General features: G+C 38.3%; 1 protein-coding gene across 20 annotated transcripts in view; it reads left to right on the top strand.

The window, feature by feature from the left end:
- Positions 1-12,953, top strand: part of ptprk (protein tyrosine phosphatase receptor type K) — a 216,360-nt gene that overhangs the window by 202,115 nt on the left and 1,292 nt on the right. For 10 of the 20 annotated variants that reach the window (XM_037537657.1, XM_037537658.1, XM_037537659.1 and 7 more), the window contains 6 exons: positions 191-364; positions 2,362-2,379; positions 3,721-3,852; positions 6,798-6,923; positions 7,496-7,659; positions 10,157-10,292. In XM_037537657.1, coding sequence (XP_037393554.1) covers positions 191-364; positions 2,362-2,379; positions 3,721-3,852; positions 6,798-6,923; positions 7,496-7,659; positions 10,157-10,292 — 750 coding nt within the window. The remainder of the gene's footprint in view (positions 1-190; positions 365-2,361; positions 2,380-3,720; positions 3,853-6,797; positions 6,924-7,495; positions 7,660-10,156; positions 10,293-12,953) is intronic. The other 10 variants (XM_037537669.1, XM_037537668.1, XM_037537665.1 and 7 more) reach the window with 1 other exon arrangement.

Genomic DNA, 12,953 nt, shown 5'->3' with positions numbered 1-12,953 from the left:
ACCTTCACTTTCACTCATAGAGAAGAGGCAGATAATCATGTAAAGAGCAGCTCATGCATTCAAATGGTTCTGTGAGTTGTCATAGTTGTGTATAAAACATTGCCTTTAGTGAAGAACCCTTCTTTAATAAAACATAAAAACCTTTTTTAAAAAAAAAACAACGCTGAACATTGTTTCTTTTGGCGTTTAGACGTTGAACTCAGTGACCCCTCAGCCCCAGCCGGAGGACTGCAGTATAGCCCTGCTTCCCCGGAACCATGACAAGAACCGCTTTATGGACAACCTGCCCCCAGACCGCTGCCTGCCCTTCCTCATCACCATCGATGGGGAGAGCAGCAACTACATCAACGCTGCACTCATGGATGTAAGTACATTTAATACTTTCTCTCTCTTTAACCCTAAACATCTCTCTCTCTCTCTCTCTCTCTGTCATCTCTGTCTGTCTCTCTCTCTCCTCTCTCTCTCCTCTCTCTCTCTGCCCTCTCTTTGTTAGACCCAGAAAGCTAGAGGCAAATCCAGGTCATTACTTTAGGCTTCTGAGAAATCACTGGGTTACCTTAAATGTAGGTACCTCCATTCATTTCTCCATCCTTAATCAGAAATAACAGGAGGAGCAAAGCAACAGCTTTATTTGCTTCATCAGGTGAATAAATAATGCAGACGATTCTGCTGTGTTAGTCTTTCCAAGGCCTCTGTGTTCAATTTGGTCTCACTTATTTGTCAAAAATGGCAAAAAAATAAATTGATTAAAAGTACGAAGTGTTTTCTTTTAGAACGGTGAGGTAAGTGCTGTGATTTGCATCTGTCTTGTTTATTAAATTGCTTTGATGAGCATCTACATGTTATGAGGAGCCAGGGCATGTCTTGAGTTCAGCATTATGTTCTATGTTAACATGGCAGACAAGAATTAGAATTTCAGCCTAATGTTTAAATCATTAAGCCCAGTCCTGGAACCTCCATTCAGAATGTGTGTGCATGTGTAGTCCAGGACTGGACAATAATCCCTGTCCAGGAAACTAACCCTGTATGACTGTAGTTTGAATCAGCATAGACAAAGGATTCATCTTCCATCTCCTAGTGGTTCATGGGTCACAGCTGTAAGACTGAGGCCGCTCCTGCGGTAGAAGATAACGTGTTGTTAATTTTAGAAGCTGTTTTGATGAACCTCTGAGATTCTACTGTAGCTGATTTCCAATCTCCACTGAAAAATTATCAATAAATTATAACGACTAAAGTAAAAACGTGCAGATCCCAGATAGACTTGCAACCCAAATGTTAAGAAGAGCCATTTTGTTCAGTCAGCAAAATTCAACCACTTTGGGAGCCACAACATTTTATGTCCATTTTACCATCTTGGCTGTAAATGTGTGTCAGTATGTGCTGATACACTAGTATAGGCTAAAAATATAAATGAAAACTCAGACGCACTTTGCTCTGCTTTAAGCTTCAGCTCAGCTATAGCTGCTTTTCTCACATCTCCAGCAGGAAACATTTCAGTTTGAAGTTTCTTGTAAAATGTAGGTTTTTTTATGAGGCTGAAGTCGCTTCTCATTTGCCAGCTTCTCATTCCAAATAATTCCATTCCACCTTAAATGGTGCAGCAGTTACATTCTGCCACCTCAGGCTCCATTTAAGGTGGAACAAGATAATTAGAATGAGAAACTTCAGCCTCGTGACTTTTAAGTGTTTGAGTTTCTCACTGCAGGTTAAACGTATCAGGAAACCAGCTGGAGTGACTATAAACACTAATCAGTCCATTCGTCTCCAAATTATCGATGTTCGTCTTAAATCTCTCTCTTTGCCGTTTCGTAGCTACTAGCTGGGCGAGACTGTTGTCTGTGTTGCTATGGTGACCAGCCGTCTGCGCTGATCTTCAGGGTTAAAGGGTGAATCAGCTGTTCTACATTAACTCCAGCGTTTAAGACCATTTACTGTTAAACTGTGTTGAAGGATCAGCAGAGCTTTATTTTACTGTAGAGGAGGATTATTTTATTATTACCTACTGATCTGATTCAGCTGTGGAGCCACAGCAGGACAGTAGCCACATGCTGCCAACCCCTGGAATATGGTTTTGTAAAGGTGTGTCCGAACTTTGGTACTAGTAGTGTAGCTACAGAGCATCCATTCTGTGCTCCATTTTCGATGAAATCTCACTCTTGTTTGTTTTAAAGTGTTCGCCGTCAGTGTATAACTTACAGCAAATGCCCTTTGACCCCTGGGAGATGGCGATTTTACCATAACATTCAGTCAGATTCAGAGTTGTGGCAGGTTTCCAGAGCGTTGTGTCTGACTTTAGAGGGTAATTTTAAAATCGCTTCCCTGCTATGCTTCACAAACCTCTCGGACTATTTTCTAACCAAGACGTCAGGAGTGTACCAGGTAATTCTGATTTTATCTCTAAACCAGTACTGCCTCTTAGACTGGATTTGTTTCATGGCTTCAGTGGTTTATCGCCACTTTCCATTTATATCTCAGGTTTTCCCACAGCATGCAAGAACCAGAACACACACAAATAAAACACACACCATACACACACGTGTACAGTGTTGTGTAAAAGTCCTTCCATAGCTCATTTTGGCAGAAAGTTTAAAATCAGAAATTTTTTAAAAACTTTTAACTTGAAAATACTTTTTGCTTTATTCTAGTTAAGTCACTCAGTCTGTCCTAGTTTGATCCTTCAGACCGTCTGTAGTAGCCCAGCTGCAGCGCTGTATGTCGCTCTGATAGAATCCGTGATTGTAGCTCTCATTCAGATGCAGCTTTAAACGTCTTTGAAAGTGAAACCTTCAGCTCCTTCAGTAGACGACACTGCGCAGACACTCGCAGGTGAACTACGGATAATTCAACGAGCAGCAAACTAACAAAAGCAGCAGCTGGTGGAGCTCCAGTTCCCCTCGAGAACCTCCACCCTAACAAGAACCCATGAGCTGAATGAATGAGAAGAGAGATACAGTAATGGAGGAGCTGAACCACTGACTGTGTATATATATATATATATATATATATATATATATATATATATATATATATATATATATATATATATATATATATATATATATGATATAAACACTGATTGACTGTACATATGATATAAATATGATATAAACTCATTGTGTATTATCTATGACACACACACATCATACAGAGGCAAATAGTTTGTCATATATATATCATATATACAGTCAATGAGTGTGTGTATATATGTATATATACACTCAGTGGTTGGAACACTGGTGCTCTCTGTGGATGTTGGTGATGAAAATGAAACTGGTCACTCTGATGGAAATCATATTATGTTCAGGTTCTGCATTTAAAATTGTTTTAATCAAATAATTTAAAGTAATAAATACAGTCTTTAATTATCTTTCAAATTTTAGCTAATTGTGATAATTGGCAATCAACTACTCCAAATTAGGAGATTAATTATGATTATTTTAATAGTTTGACAGCTCACTGTCCAGCTACTGCCCAGCTAAACAGTTTTAAACCTGCTTTTCAGGTGTCCAAAGACTTTTGCACAGCACTATATGCACATAACCTCACATGCATTATTTTTGTCACATTAAACTGGCGTCCATAGTCCTTTGCATGGTCAGTGTACATCCACACAGCATCCTCATAAGAACAGGCTCATCCTCGTGTTGAACTGTCTGTAGATGTTGTCGCTGGGGGTGTTTTTGTGATAAAATTAAAGGTTGTTCTTTTATTGTGTATCAGAGCTACAGGCAGCCTGCGGCGTTCATCGTAACGCAGCACCCCCTGCCAAACACAGTGAAGGACTTCTGGAGGCTGGTGTACGATTACGGCTGCACCTCCATCGTCATGCTCAACGAAATCGACTTGGCTCAGGTGAAACTATGGATCAGTTAATCTCAGCTAGCCAGGCTCAAGAACAGACTCGGTTTATATCACAATACCTACATTTAGAGTCGGTTATTCATTCAGCCTAATGAGAAACTGTAGAACGGACTCGGTTTATATCACAATACCTACATTTAGAGTCGGTTATTCATTCAGCCTAATGAGAAACTGTAGAACAGACTCGGTTTATATCACAATACCTACATTTAGAGCCGGTCATTCATTCAGTCTAATGAGAAACTGTAGAACGGACTCGGTTTATATCACAATACCTACATTTAGAGCCGGTTATTCATTCAGTCTAATGAGAAACTGTAGAACGGACTCGGTTTATATCACAATACCTACATTTAGAGCTGGTTATTCATTCAGTCTAATGAGAAACTGTAGAACGGACTCGGTTTATATCACAATACCTACATTTAGAGTCGGTTATTCATTCAGCCTAATGAGAAACTGTAGAACGGACTCGGTTTATATCACAATACCTACATTTAGAGTCGGTTATTCATTCAGCCTAATGAGAAACTGTAGAACGGACTCGGTTTATATCACAATACCTACATTTAGAGCTGGTTATTCATTCAGTCTAATGAGAAACTGTAGAACGGACTCGGTTTATATCACAATACCTACATTTAGAGTCGGTTATTCATTCAGCCTAATGAGAAACTGTAGAACGGACTCGGTTTATATCACAATACCTACATTTAGAGTCGGTTATTCATTCAGCCTAATGAGAAACTGTAGAACGGACTCGGTTTATATCACAATACCTACATTTAGAGCTGGTTATTCATTCAGCCTAATGAGAAACTGTAGAACGGACTCGGTTTATATCACAATACCTACATTTAGAGCCGGTTATTCATTCAGCCTAATGAGAAACTGTAGAACGGACTCGGTTTATATCATAATACCTACATTTATAGTCGGTTATTCATTCAGTCTAATGAGAAACTGTAGAACGGACTCGGTTTATATCACAATACCTACATTTAGAGCCGGTTATTCATTCAGTCTAATGAGAAACTGTAGAACGGACTCGGTTTATATCACAATACCTACATTTAGAGCCGGTTATTCATTCAGTCTAATGAGAAACTGTAGAACGGACTCGGTTTATATCACAATACCTACATTTAGAGCCGGTTATTCATTCAGTCTAATGAGAAACTGTAGAACGGACTCGGTTTATATCACAATACCTACATTTAGAGTCGGTTATTCATTCAGCCTAATGAGAAACTGTAGAACGGACTCGGTTTATATCACAATACCTACATTTAGAGCCGGTTATTCATTTAGCCTAACGAGAAACTGTAGAACGGACTCGGTTTATATCACAATACCTACATTTATAGTCGGTTATTCATTCAGTCTAATGAGAAACTGTAGAACGGACTCGGTTTATATCACAATACCTACATTTAGAGCCGGTTATTCATTCAGCCTAATGAGAAACTGTAGAACGGACTCGGTTTATATCACAATACCTACATTTAGAGCCGGTTATTCATTCAGTCTAATGAGAAACTGTAGAACGGACTCGGTTTATATCACAATACCTACATTTAGAGCCGGTTATTCATTCAGCCTAATGAGAAACTGTAGAACGGACTCGGTTTATATCACAATACCTACATTTAGAGTCGGTTATTCATTCAGTCTAACGAGAAACTGTAGAACGGACTCGGTTTATATCACAATACCTACATTTAGAGTCGGTTATTCATTCAGTCTAATGAGAAACTGTAGAACGGACTCGGTTTATATCACAATACCTACATTTAGAGCCGGTTATTCATTCAGTCTAATGAGAAACTGTAGAACGGACTCGGTTTATATCACAATACCTACATTTAGAGCCGGTTATTCATTCAGCCTAATGAGAAACTGTAGAACGGACTCGGTTTATATCACAATACCTACATTTAGAGTCGGTTATTCATTCAGTCTAATGAGAAACTGTAGAAATGACTCGGTTTATATCACAATACCTACATTTAGAGTCGGTTATTCATTCAGCCTAAAGAGAAACTGTAGAACAGACTCGGTTTATATCACAATACCTACATTTAGAGTCGGTTATTCATTCAGTCTAATGAGAAACTGTAGAACAGACTCGGTTTATATCACAATACCTACATTTAGAGTCGGTTATTCATTCAGTCTAATGAGAAACTGTAGAACGGACTCGGTTTATATCACAATACCTACATTTAGAGTCGGTTATTCATTCAGCCTAATGAGAAACTGTAGAACGGACTCGGTTTATATCACAATACCTACATTTAGAGCCGGTTATTCATTCAGCCTAATGAGAAACTGTAGAACGGACTCGGTTTATATCACAATACCTACATTTAGAGTCGGTTATTCATTCAGCCTAATGAGAAACTGTAGAACAGACTCGGTTTATATCACAATACCTACATTTAGAGCCGGTTATTCATTCAGTCTAATGAGAAACTGTAGAACGGACTCGGTTTATATCACAATACCTACATTTAGAGTCGGTTATTCATTCAGTCTAACGAGAAACTGTAGAACAGACTCGGTTTATATCACAATACCTACATTTAGAGTCGGTTATTCATTCAGTCTAATGAGAAACTGTAGAACAGACTCGGTTTATATCACAATACCTACATTTAGAGTCGGTTATTCATTCAGTCTAACGAGAAACTGTAGAACAGACTCGGTTTATATCACAATACCTACATTTAGAGCCGGTTATTCATTCAGCCTAATGAGAAACTGTAGAACGGACTCGGTTTATATCACAATACCTACATTTAGAGCCGGTTATTCATTCAGCCTAATGAGAAACTGTAGAACAGACTCAATATTCACCATAAGAGAAGCAGATTTGTTTACTTTTTGTTGTGTTATTTGGTTGTTTATTGTTTGTTTGTTGTTTGTTTACTCAGGGCTGTCCTCAGTACTGGCCAGAGGAGGGAATGCTGCGGTACGGGCCGGTCCAGGTGGAACGCGTGTCCTGCTCTATGGACTGTGATGTCATCAGCCGCTTATTCAGAATATGCAACCTGACTCGAGTGAGTCGTCATTCATTTATTGATTGATTAGTTGATTGATTAGTCGATTGGTTGGCTGATTTTGTGCTTATCTTGGTTATTTAGTTTCCCCTACTTGGATAATTTGCCATCTTACTGAAAAGAAATCTGTCTTTAATTCATCATTAATTGGTTGATCGCTTTTTTTATTGATCAGTTAACTGGTTGGATGATTAATTTGACTGGAGGGTTGATTTTACCTTTAGTTTATCATTATTTAATTACTTTTAATTGTCATTTAAAATGTTGCATTCAGTGAGGAACTAGCATTGCTTATGTTTTCCAGTTTATTTATAAGTGATGTTGTTGTTTTCTTACTGACTAATATGTTTATTTATGATCCTACACCAAAAAATCTAATGCACTTACAATTAAAATACATAAACACTAAAGGAATTTTTGACTTCTTGACTGAAAAAAGTGTCTCATCTAACTCAAATTTGCATGTTTATTAACTATAGATTTGCATAGATTTGGATTATTGCTCGCTGCTGCACGGCGTGTACTGAGCAGCCTGTGTATATACATCTAACATTGTGCTTGTGTGTGTTCAGCCTCAGGAGGGATACCTGATGGTGCGCCAGTTCCAGTACCTGGGGTGGGCGGGGCACAGAGAAGTCCCTGCCTCCAAGCGGTCATTCCTGAAGCTGATCCTGCAGGTGGACAAATGGCAGGAGGAGTGTGAGGAGGGGGAGGGACGCACGATCGTACATTGCCTGTGAGTATATAAAACGAGTAGCTCATAAAGGGCTTATTAACACTTAATAACGCATCCATAAAAAAATCAACAGAAACAGAAATAGTCAAAGAAATAAAATGAATACCACACCATGACCGGTATCACAGGCTATTGTAAGATGTCGTGGCCAAAGTCCAGTAGTATAACAATAACGTTCCATCAAGTTCAGATCATAATATCTTCTACTTCCAAGCACTAATGTCGTTTATAATCTGCACTTTCCACAGTTTCTCCACTCGTTTCACTGACCTGCGGGGCAGAAATGATTGAATTAAAATAACAGCGCCAGTAATCATCATAACAGATGTCTTAATGTTTGATGTAATGACGGGTAACTAGAGCGCACCTGGCAAAAATTAGCATGTGACATATTAACTGTCGTGACATCAAACATTTTACGCAAATAAAGCTGCCTTGAGGTGAATTGAACATGCTAATGTTACTTCATGGCAAATATCAGATTAGATTAGATTAGATTAGATTAGATTAGATTAGATTAGATTAGATTAGATTTGTTGTCATTGTGCAGAGTTCAGGTTCACAGCCAATGAAATGCAGTTAGTATTGAACCACAAGTGCACAATATAGTATTATTTACATATAAAGTGCATGAAAGTAATCATGGTAAGCGATGCTATGGTTACTATATGTTGAGTTTAGGACAGTAGAGTGATAAACAAAATATCGATATGCAAGTGTGTGTGTGTGTATACAGTATGTGTGTATGTGTGTATATGTATATATATACATTTTATACATACACACACACACACACACACAGAGGGAGTGGAGAGACTGCATGTGTCGATTGTTTGTACTGTGAGAGCAGAACAAGCTGCTGTTGGAACAAAACCTTGTATCTCCAAAATGGTAACTTTACAGTAGAAGGAAAAGTCAATGGAACCAGACGTCTTTCATGGACGTCTTTCCACGTAATTTTGGGTCGTTTCTTTTAATCCATTCATCATGAAGTTTACATATAATGTAAAGAGCGTTTTCAAATTATGTGAAAAACTGAAAAACAACAAAAATGGAGATACAAGGTTTTCTTCCGACAGCACGTTGTGTAAAATGATAAGTGTGCAGAGTAAAAACATGTCCGGTAACTGTCTGTGTGAATATGAATGAGCAGTGCAGTAATAATAAGACAAACCTCTTGGCATCTGTCATGGCGTTTAGAGTGGAGCGAGTTTGTGGTGCCTATGAAATCATGTCGTCCAAAATTTGTTGACATGCGAATAAATCGCACAGGCGCTTGACGGCCTTCAGATAAGTTATTACTGTGATATGCATTCAATTTATACCACATAATTATTTAGATGTAATTACATAATTTATTATGTAGCTACATAATAAATGACTTTTACGTTTAATCTACATTCGGTATAGACAGATTCGGACTTTTTACCGTTTTTTTTTTTTTTCAAAACCAGAAAATGATGAAAGCCCCAAAAATATAAAGGATGTTTTTTCTCTCTGTGAAAACGAGACGCGCATCAATAACTTTCCATCAAGTTCAAATCATAGTAATATCTTATCTTCTATAAGCGGCACTTTCCACACAGTAACCCACTCGTTCCAGTAAACTGTGAGAAATAGTTTGTATAAAATTTCATCATCAGCAGTGATGAGAGAGGCTTCTGATGAAGTGGCTGTGGTGTGCTGGAGGAGGAGAGCGCAGGGCAGAGGGTTCTTGAGGGACAGGAAACTCAGGATTATATCTGTTGTGTACAGATGAGGCCCCCTGATAAAAGAGAGGGGTTTGAGGGGCATGGGGGGAGGGGGGGGTTCACACCTGCGTGTGAAGATTGAGCTGTTCACCAAAACCGCTTCGTTTAGTAAACAGAGTGACTTTAAATCTCTTTCTAACTCTGTGAAACATTGTTTTTCCCTCAATTCGGTTCAAGGCAGCCTCACGGGTTTGACTGTATAGAGTGAAGTACTATCAAATCATAAAAGCAGTAGAAGCAAAAGCAGCCTCAGAGTAAATGCTGATAATAAAGAAATAACGTGGTGCACTAATATTATTAGATTTTTCACTTTAGATACACTAATATTCACCGTCTTTCTAGATGTTTTATTGAGTGTTTGGAGAATTACTGAAACAGCCATTAATCAAATGATGCATACTGTAATTGTTTGGTCTGGAAATTTGATCTCCACTTTTGACATGCGAGGATGTTACCTAAGGCTCGCTGTTCTCGCTTTCTCGGTTATTTTAAAGTCTTCTACAGCTCTGCTCATCATTCTGAACACACCTAACATTTCTACGGCCTCGTAGAGCCCGACTGATGATCTGAAAGCTGTGATGTTCGTCTGGAACGAGCAGATTGGAGTCATTTGTCATTTTAAACATTGCTCTGAAAATAAACTGGTTTTATATTGTTAAAAATGGGGGTTCCAAACTTTTCATTGTCAGTGTAAATAAGAAGATATATTTATCATCTTGTATGTATATCCCAATCTCTCTCTGTAGGAACGGAGGAGGCCGCAGTGGGATGTTCTCAGCCATCAGTATCGTCTGTGAAATGATTAAGAGGCAGAACGTGGTGGACGTGTTCCATGCAGTGAAAAGCCTGAGGAATAGCAAACCCAACATGGTGGACAGTCCGGTAAGAAGCAGAGGGCACTTTACACGGCTACACGAGTACATGTTCATATGTGGTGAACCTTATAGGGGAATTCCAGCAATATTTAATTAAAAAAAATAAATCTGCGCAGTTTAATGGATAATTCAGAACCGTTCACAGTGGTGGTGATGGGAACCAGACGTCCCCCTCTAAAAGCTCCTCACAGTGGTGGTGATGGGAACCAGACGTCCCCCTCTAAAAGCTCCTCACAGTGGTGGTGATGGGAACCAGACGTCCCCCTCTAAAAGCTCCTCACAGTGGTGGTGATGGGAACTAGACGTCCCCCTCTAAAAGCTCCTCACAGTGGTGGTGATGGGAACCAGACGTCCCTCTAAAAGCTCCTACAGAAAGTTCCTACATGAACTGGTTCTGAATTCACTGCCTGATGACCGAGACGCTGTTTTATGAGAGTTTTGAGAAGATCTTGGTCATAAATATACATATACAATATAAAAGTTTGCTAAAACTGATTTGCACTTATTTTTATTCAATGTTTCTCTGAACTGAATCTGCCTAAACGGTAATTATGCTGTCTTGTAAATATGAATCATGTGGTCGATGTTCTTTAAGAACTGACGATATCATAGACCACTCATATTGCCCACCCCTAACTCAGCAGGCACATACAGTTGCATGCAAAAGTGATTGCACCCCCGGCCAGAAGAAGATGTGTTTTTGTTTGTGAGTGAAAATAAGTGGAAAAAATAAAGGATAAAATATAAAATGTGCTTTATGTTTGCACAGACTGCAATTTATGGTTTATCCTCCCCTCAAATATGTTAAATTTGGCCAATACACAGTGGTTGTGTAGTTTGACCAGGGGTGCACAAACTCGGTCAGTTAGCTAGCCACATTATACCCCTCTGAGTTTAGACTAGACCACCGCTCGCCCTCATCTGAGAGCAGTAAAGCTTCATTTTAGAATTATAGCCTTTTTAGCCTTTTATTTAATTTTTAATTTTTCTTTTAAACCAAATTCTTCTTTACATTTGTGTAATTTCAAACATTTAAGCATGAGCCTTTAGATCTTTGTCCTTAAGATTATGAAAAACATGCTGAAGTTTGGAGTTCAGGTGCGAGGCAGTGCATTAGCAGGTCTGTGTTTTGTCATTTTATTTACTTAAACAACAAAATAAAGAGGAAAACAGCAGCGCCGGCTCCTCCCAGCAGATAAAACGGGCATTCCTCTGTCTCAGCCTTCTCATTCAGTGGAAACGCGAGCTGTAACCGTCTGCACGTAACGTGTGATCGTCTCGCAGCGTAAATAACGTCAGCCTGAAAGAAAAGCTCCAGCCTGAGGCCTCAAACTGAACTAAACTTTCATCAAAAGCTGCTCTTTCTCACTTTTACAATCAACGGTTGCGGTGGATTTAGCATGTTTCGCCACATCCTTCACGCGATTCATATTCGCGCTCTTAATCCGCTCTCAGTGCCGCTGCACAGAGCCGGGAGGTGTAAACCGAGGCTTTTAGAGGGGGGTTTATTGTCCAAGGCCAAGAATAGAACACTTTTATGCAAGAAAAGCAAAAGAAAGTGCAACATTCTTGGAATTCAGATGCTTTGTGAAGAGTTCTGAGCGCGTCTGCTGCGTTACTCATATCCTCTGCGCACTCCAGAGTCATTACTGTCTTTTTCAAATAATTTGGATTGTACTGAAGCGCATTTGTGTAATGACAATCGACTTCATGGAGGCGTAATGAATTACATTTGTGTCGACAGCTTTGAGGAGGCACTTCTTTCCATTGTTGATGTTGAAAGTGAAACTTTTCATCAAATTCTGATTAACTGAAAAGTTTCAAATCTGCCTTTTCCACACATTTTCTCCACTTGTTTAATCTCTAAACAGGCAATGGGAAGTATGTTGTATTACACACCATAATAACCTAAGAATAGCTCCACCAGTTTGACTTCACGTTGTGTAATAAGCCTGAATTTTAAGGGGTTGAATGAAGGTCAGAAATGAATAATCAACCATCCAAACCATTTTGTCTGCATAAAAACCTGCATAATGATCCCAAAAAAAGACTGAAAAAATGAAATTATACAGTATCTACTATAAAATATCCAGCAATTGCTTTCAATTTTTCTGTAGCCATTATGAATTATTCAGTATCCGCTATGAATTATTCAGTATCTGCTATGAATTATTCAGTATCTGCTATGAATTATTCAGTATCTACTATGAATTATTTAGCATCTACTACGAATTATTCAGTATCTACTATGAATTATTTAGCATCTACTACGAATTATTCAAGATCTACTATAAATGATTTACTATCCACTATGAATTGTTCAGTAACCTCTATGAATTATTCATAATCTATTATGAGTTATTCAGCATCTATTATGAGTTATTCAGCATCTACTATTAATTATTCAGTATCTACTATTACTTATTCAGTATCTACTATTACTTATTCAGTATCTAATAAATATATATATATATATATAGTAATTGCTTTAAATTTGTCTGTAACCATTATGAATTATTCAGTAAGTAAGTTATTAATTGTCAGCTTTGATTTATGCAGAAGACTCAGAAGTGACCTCTATAATAAAACAAACCTTTTAATTTTTTTAATCTTAATTAAAGATGTATTTTTTTTTTCTCCTCATAACAGAATTGTTAATAAATTCCAG

Source organism: Pygocentrus nattereri, chromosome 4 (assembly GCF_015220715.1).
Source record: "Pygocentrus nattereri isolate fPygNat1 chromosome 4, fPygNat1.pri, whole genome shotgun sequence".
In the NCBI taxonomy this organism is placed as follows: domain Eukaryota; kingdom Metazoa; phylum Chordata; class Actinopteri; order Characiformes; family Serrasalmidae; genus Pygocentrus; species Pygocentrus nattereri.
The sequence above is the reverse complement of the archived record's forward strand: the minus strand, read 5'-3'. Positions and strand labels throughout refer to the sequence as shown.